At 38.4% G+C, this 7,789-nt stretch overlaps 1 protein-coding gene across 1 annotated transcript; it reads right to left on the bottom strand.

The window, feature by feature from the left end:
* Positions 1-4,049: 4,049 nt before the first annotated feature.
* LOC104588393 (protein NETWORKED 4A-like) lies at positions 4,050-6,447 on the bottom strand. The gene has a single exon (XM_010246299.3). It carries the CDS (start codon positions 6,430-6,432, stop codon positions 4,243-4,245), a length of 2,190 nt encoding a protein of 729 aa, XP_010244601.2. The 5' UTR covers positions 6,433-6,447; the 3' UTR covers positions 4,050-4,242.
* Between the last annotated feature and the right edge of the window lie 1,342 nt (positions 6,448-7,789).

Below are 7,789 nucleotides of genomic sequence, written 5' to 3'. Positions count from 1 at the left end.
GGGGAGGAGCCGAGGAGGGGAGCGTTGAAATTGGTGCCATAAGTATTTATATAAGTTTGGTGACGTGTCAACCAATCCTACGTGTCGACGAAGACTAACAAGACCACTTGTTTGCTTGTTGCCATGTAAAGAGAGAAGTCAAGTCAAAGGAAAATCGGATTTGTTTTTTATTTTATTAACAAAAAAAGACAGAAAAACGAAGAGATTGAAAGAAAAAAATAGATGGAAAAATTATTTAACCTCCCTTCTGATTTCTTACGATTAACGATACGCCCCATTAACATTATTCTAATATTACTTGTTTTTTGACAAACTAATTAGCTGCCTTACCCTAATAAAGTGCCTGGTGCTACCAACAGGTTCGATAATGATATGGAAAATACATGATATTCCAAAAATTTGTGACCAATCAATAATTATCATAAATATATTAATCAATTCCATAAATTTTATCAAAATTCACGGATGGGTTTTGATTGATCAATTCTCTTTTAATAGAAGCATGTCATTCCTACATTTTAAGTGATGTTTGGTATTAATGTTATTTTCTTAGAAAATGGCATCACATAGGCACCACATTAGAGAAAGTGGTGCTTCAAATAATGTCTTCTTGTTTGGTATTATTTTTTTAGAAAAAAAAACATTGCTCCATATTATACTTTGGAAATTGAGAAAGTGTCGTTTGGAATTATGTCAAATTCAATATTTTTTGAGAAAATGATACGTTGCTGCCAGCAGTACAATGATGTGACATCATCTTGGATGTCGAATAATATAGATCAATGTTGAAAACGTTGTTGGTAACATTGGTATCAAACAAAACCAATGCTGTTTTTTTTAAAAAAAAAACATCTATATGACTGTACTGGTTCCAAGTAAAAACTAAACACCATTTTCTGAAAAAACAGTGCTTATAACTTCACGTATCCAACACCAATTTTACAAAATGGTATGATATTCTAAGCACTAATGCGAACCACCTACCTAGACTAGTCAACTAAATGATTGTGGCTCATTTAGTATATTAGTTGATTTGCTCTTGGCTCTAGCATAAACACGGATTTAATTTCCTCAACCACCAAATTTGGGAGGGGGTATTAGTGGTGTGTATCACCAAATCCCGAAAAAGGAAAAAAAAAACTATTCAATCGTTAGCTCTTCCATCCAATTTATTTTTGAATCAAATACCATGGCAATTGCCAACCAATTATATAGATCTTCCGTATTAAAAATCAATTAAACGGTGAACTTTGGATTTGAGTGACCTCCTTTCGTCATTTTATACTCCGTGCAAATGGACAAAGAGATGAACCCCCCAAAATCCAAATCTGAGATGGAGTTATAGTATCATAGTATAATAAATTTCATCATCTCAAGAATCTTTAGGTTATGTTTGATTTGAAAGAAAAGATAAGGAAAGGAAGCGAAAAGTAGAAAAATTTATATAAGGTTTAATAAAGTTTTTTTTCCTTCAAACCAAACACAACCTTATTGATGAAAACCTCAAAGGATATTGTAGAGTAGTAGACTAATAGTATGTTACATTAAAAAAAAAAAAAAAAACTGTTCAGTCTTGGAGATTTCCAAAACTTAGGCTAAATTTAAAAGAAATAGGGAAAAGTGAAGATTTTTTTTAATAAAAATATGCGAGAGGATATAAGTCGTCAACGTTTTTTTCAATTACTATAAACCAAGAAAAATAAACACTATACAAATAAATTAAATGCAGGAGAGTTGAGTTCAGCCACTTCTGAGGGAGATCCCCACCAACGACAACAGTCGTCAACGCATATTGGAAATTGGAAATCAAAATAACAGACAATGAATATTTTGGTTAAAATAAAAAAATTAGGAATATTTTAGGGAAGGGAGGAATCAACGAAAACGTGAAGTGGGTCGAGATGTCTGGGGTTAGTAACGGTCGCAGCACAGCACTCCTTTGCCACCCCACCTCCCAATGACACACTGACACGCGTTCAGTTAATTCCAATTCCTTCCTTTTAGGATTAAATATCTTATCTATCATTCTACCTGTTGCTCTCAATTTTCATACGTGACGACTACGTCATTGAAGCTGAAAAAGTCAACCACCAAGTCGAGTTAAAAACCGGGTAGCTGGCTGCTCGCCAGCTGTCGTCTCAGTTGTTACGCGTGGACGACATATGATAATGCATACTACTTTGTCCACATCTGATTCTTCGTATTCATTCCTAACTCTTTTAGAAATTGTTTAAAATGTATCGTGAACAATGTTTTCGAACCGTACTTGATCCGGACGGTCGGACCAATCGTTTAGGCAATGGGTTTCATTTTACCCCAAATCCGATCTTTAGTTAAAAATCTTTGAATTAGTCAATAAATCGTTGATCCAGACGGCTTGATCATTGAATAATTCAATCAGGAGAACGGTTTGCGGTTTATTAAATAAGAGTCAGATTTGAATAATTCAAATATGAAATCTAGAAGACTAAGATCTGGAAGAGAAGGCTAAGATATCAATGAGAGAGATTTGAGAGATCTGGAAGAGAAGGCTAAGAGATCAATGAGAGAGATTTGAGAGATCTGGAAGAGAAGGCTAAGAGTTTAGATGACAGATCTTAGAAAGAGATAAATCTCAGATCTAACATCACTATTGTTGTAGTTCGTCGTCGCCGTCGTCGTCAACACTACAGCCGACTTCCTCCTTCTCCTTCTTCTTCTTCTTCTTCTTCTAAACTCTCTCAGCCATCGACAGTCTCTCATTCTCAAACAGTGAAACCCTTTTTCTCTTCTATTTATATTGCATCTTACCCTAATATTCCAATCTAATGGGTAAGATGACATATCACCATTTATAATATTCAAACCGTTTGAACCGTTTGAACCAGACAGTTGAACCGCTGACCCAAAAACCGGTGGACAAAATGGTTCTGTTTCTGGGTCGGTTTTTAAAACCTTGATCATGAATGAATTCGACTTCAGTCAAGGCAAACTCTATTTGGGCAGCCTTTACTGCCTTGCATTGAGAATATCTTCATACTTATATGCTTTATTTCATGGGGAGATATTCTCAATGCAAGATTGGGAAAAGCTATTAGAATGGTGTGGGCATGGATTTGCCCTGATTGAAGCCGGTCTAAGACCGGATTAGATCTTAAATCTTTCTATAATTATTTAGTAGGAGACCTTATTAATATGCTGGTTCACAGCTTGTAAGTTGTAATAACGAAGGATTTACACTTAAGATGGTCCGTTTGGTTCGTAGTTGGAATCTGGATCAAAATCGGAATGGTCCATTCTCATAGTCTGTTTGGTTCAGATAGGAATGGGAATGAGAATTAAAATCAATAGGAATGAGATTTCATTTCTAAAAGAAGGGCAAGAAATGACCATTCCCTCAAATGGGGGAATGCCATTGTAGCAGGAATGGAAATGGGATTCCAATTCTGCCCAACCAAGTAGTTGGAATCGGAATAGTCCATTCTGATTCTGATTCCAGACCCCTATTCCTATGAACCAAACGGGCCTTAGTCCATTTGCACTTCGAGCCCGAATCTCCTACCCATGAGAACCCTGCCCACGTTTATCTTAGCCACATATGAAAAACATCTCATCCTCTGCATAGTATTATGCAGGGGGAGATGTTCCCAATTCACAGGGGGTGATGTATTGTGGGTAGGCGTGGGCAGAAGATCCAGAGTCTTGCACTCCTATGCATTTACACTAATGAAATGAAATTCACTCTTAAAAAAAAAGTTGTCCTAATTGGTTCAAACACCAATTTGATGTTTCTGCAGACGGACTCTAAAAAATGCATTCCTAATGTATATCTATTTCAACCATAAACAACCTAAAATAATAATTGTATATCAAATAACTAATTTATATCGATAATCTCGGAATGTTACAGGTAGAAATAGCAATGATACCAAACATCACCTATATCAATCAAGCTGGTAAAATGGGAACGAGTAAATTAAACATGGTTATAAATTAGTGGAAGCACGAGGAAACGTGGAAATGTGCCTTCTGCTTATAGTAGGAAGGTAAAAATTAAGGAAGGAAGCTTGAATATTGGAAATTCAAATTTCAAATATCAAATTTGGATTTTACATAGTTGGTTTTTAAAATTTAATAATAAAAATAGAGGTATAAGATAAAATATAAGAGTATAAGTGTGTGTGTGTAAATGTATGTGTAATAAAACATAAAACGAATAAAAACTATAAAAGAAAAGAGTGAGATAACAAGAGGAAGAGAAGCTCATAGAAGATTATAGACCAAAGACGGCAATGATGCAGTGAGATAAGCCTGACGAAGCTTCTGATTCTCATCCCGGTAATGATCCAGTGAGAAACAAAGCTGCCTTATGGCCTCCCGTTTTTCTTCACTCCTATCCACGATCGTCGTTCTCTGCTTCTCCACCTCTTCCTCTAGTTGTTTCGCCCTTGATTGAAGCTCTTCCACCAGTATGTGAGTCCCTTCACATCCCTTCTTCACCTCCATCTGCTCGTTCCTTAATTGTTCCAAATCGTCGCCCATCTTATGAATCTGTTCATCTCTACCCGTCAATTCTCCCAGCAGTGTTTGTACCTTGTCATTCATCCCGTCTCTCTCTGATATCAGCACATCATATTCCTGTTTAAGTGTCTCAAAGCTTTTATTCAATGTTTCTACCTCTTCAACTCTCCTCCAAATCTCCGCCTTTAACTCCTCAATCTCACCTTGCATTCCCACTTTCTCAATCCCATGAACACTTTGCATTTCCGTTTTCTCCGACTCAACCCGCTTGATTTCTTCCTCCAGACTGTGGCCCATCGATTCCCATTCTTTCACTTTTGCTTCTAGCACTGCGACTTCACGTGACAATCTCGAAATTTCAGCCTTGAGACGTGATTTCTCCTGAGAAAAGTTCTCCTTAGTTTTTGATATTGCTGCTTGCAATTCCTTGATCTTATTATCTCGGTCGGAGATATCCGTTTTGTATCTAACGATCTGTTCCTGCAGCTCCAATATCCATCTTTTCTCCGATCCGATTTCAGCCTCCTCTCCGGATACACCTGCTGACTCCAACTGATCAATTTGCAAGCCACCAACAGATTCCGATGATTCATTTTTCTTCATTTCATCCTTCAACTTAGCAATCTCTTCTTCTGACCAACCGAGTTTTTCTTTTGTGATTCCGAGTGTTTCCTCCAATGTTTCAATGTTGCAATCTCGGTCTAAAACGGACGATTCCAACCTATTTATCCTATTCATCATCTCTGATACCTGAGCTTTGTGGTTAGCTTCCAAGGATCCTCTTTTCTCAAGTTCAAGCGTCAAACTAACAATTTCTTGTTCCTTACCCTGAAGGTTTTGCTTTGTGATGTTTAGCTCACCCATCAACGCCTCAATCCTGCCACCTGCGACCAAAATGGTCGCTTCCAGTTCACGAATCCGCTTTCGCAGCTCCCAAACCTGGCTTTCCTCCGATTTGTTTTCAGTCTCCGTCTCTGGCATTTGAATATCCGTATCCGTTAATTGAAGCTTAACCTGTAAATCATGGGTTCGTTGTGATAAATCCGTCTCCTCGAGTTGAAGCTTCAACTTGTCAATCTCTTCCGTTGAAAGGCGAAGGTTTTCATTTGCAACACGCAGCTCTTGCTCATATTGTGTAAATCTACTCTGCAACTCTTCAAACCTTGATGAGCCTTGGGTATTGATCTCGTCTGCCAACCGAAGCTTCTCGTTTGCGTGGCCGAGCTCAATTTCTAATTCAATTATCCTGCGGCGCAGTTGTTCCCTATCACCATGCAACTGAGTTTGAGACGAGTACTTGTTGATAGACGAGGATGCACCATCGGAATCAGAGGCAGAACCGGGTGAAGAAGAAGAAGAGTCATCACCATCCTTTCTAATGGATGAAGCATCGGAGCCACCGCCAGCAGGGCCAAGAAAGAAATCAAAACCAGCAGCACGAGGAGGACCAGATGACTTACGACGGAGGGGCTTTCGATCAGGAGGATTAGAGGAAGACTTAGGAGATGTTGGCTCAGAGGGAAGATCATTAATGCCTGCAGATCCCTGGGGCTGGGGTGGTTGTTGCTCAGCCAAATGATCATAGCGCTCAGCCAGACTTTTAAACATGCGATGGAAATCCTCAACATGAGCAATGAGAATAGGCCTCTTCTGATAATACATCTCGGCCTTCTTGGCAAAGGAATCTCCTTCATCATCGATGAGTTTCAACATCTGTTTGACGCAGCGGTCCATGTCTGAGCTCAAGGATCTTTTGGTGACAATTTTCTTCTGCGAAGCCATTGCGTTTGCGTTTGCGTTTGTGGCCGCCATTCCTAATTCCTTTTCCTTTCCTGCAAAATTCAAAGGAATTGTGAATGTGGTGTGTAGATAGGTTTTGATTTGTAATTTAAAAACACAAATGGATGCGCAAATCGGAAAATTTATTTGCATCCTAACAATTTGGTGAGGTAGAACTACCAACACCGCTGCTTTGAGGTTAAACAAAGGATATTTCCAACAGACAAAACCGCCAAAAAAAACTGTCGAACGGTTACCCATTTCCCCTAATTTTAGCCTTTTAGGATTCCCATTTCCAACAGAGATACCCGCCCAAGGCCCAACCCAACCTCCTCATTTGATGTCATAGTAGTCATTTATGACCCATTTCCATGCACATTACCATAACGTTGTTAACATCAGACCGCCAATACCAAAATTAATTAAAGGAGGTCGGGTTGTAGTTACACTCTTGCAGACTTACGGTTTAGTTTAATTGGGGACAATAACAACAACAACTATCAACCATTCAATTGTAAAACTGTTGTCGAATCTAGTAGTTAACCCAGATTAACCATTTAATAATTCAATTCGACATTTCTTATGAAGATCACCATGGCTCAATTATTAATTGAATACCAAAGACTATCTTTATTTAAGCCTATGAATGATGGATATTTTGGCTTAGCTTAAATTTCTGTATAAAGAAAGAGGTAGGCTTTTGGCTTTGGCCTCAAAAAAAAAAAAGGGCTTTTTGCTTTGGTTTCATAAGGAGAAAGAAACCTTAAAAAACCATTTCCGTTGCGGGACTCGAACCAGGGTCTCTCGAATGAGAGCCGAGTATCCTAACCAACTAGACTACCCCTCCTTTATTTTCTTACACGGTGAGCTGATAAATTATAGAACGTTGAGATATGAAAATACAGCGGTGAAAGTACTCCCCTAATTTTCATATTAATACCTTATATTTGGGCCTGTCAGGTGTTTAAAATGTGTAAAATGATGCAAATTTAAAATATGCCAATTTAATATCTAACGTTAACATGTAAAATGATGCAAATGATCTTTGAGTATCATCTAATTTTTTTAATTAACCATCCAACGTTGACAAAAATGAAGCCCATAACACAATGCAACCTAACTTTATACCCTCTTGCACCCAACACCACCACTTCCACCAGCCTACGTTTTGTCTCAAAGCTATCAACTAGGCGTTCTGAATCCCTCCGTATGCATTAACGCAAACTCATGGAGCGTTGGATACTTTCCTGGCTTCTTTCTCTGATCTCTGTTTCCCTACTAATGTCCCAAAATTGTCCCGTAAACTCTCTCAGATGCTGTAACGCTTGCTCTTCCGTCCAAGCTCCATGTCAAGTGATGCCATAGCTCCATCAACACCTTCAAGTCCAAGATGGCCCATGGAATCATATTGTTCTCCACTCTGTACTAGAAGTTTTGATAGAGAAGTTAGTCCAAACTTCTCTCCATCATCATCATCGGTATTCTCGACTAAGATTCCTATGCGCACCAG

This window comes from Nelumbo nucifera, chromosome 2 (genome assembly GCF_055504915.1).
Source record: "Nelumbo nucifera cultivar China Antique chromosome 2, China Antique-T2T, whole genome shotgun sequence".
Taxonomy (NCBI): domain Eukaryota; kingdom Viridiplantae; phylum Streptophyta; class Magnoliopsida; order Proteales; family Nelumbonaceae; genus Nelumbo; species Nelumbo nucifera.
The sequence above is the reverse complement of the archived record's forward strand: the minus strand, read 5'-3'. Positions and strand labels throughout refer to the sequence as shown.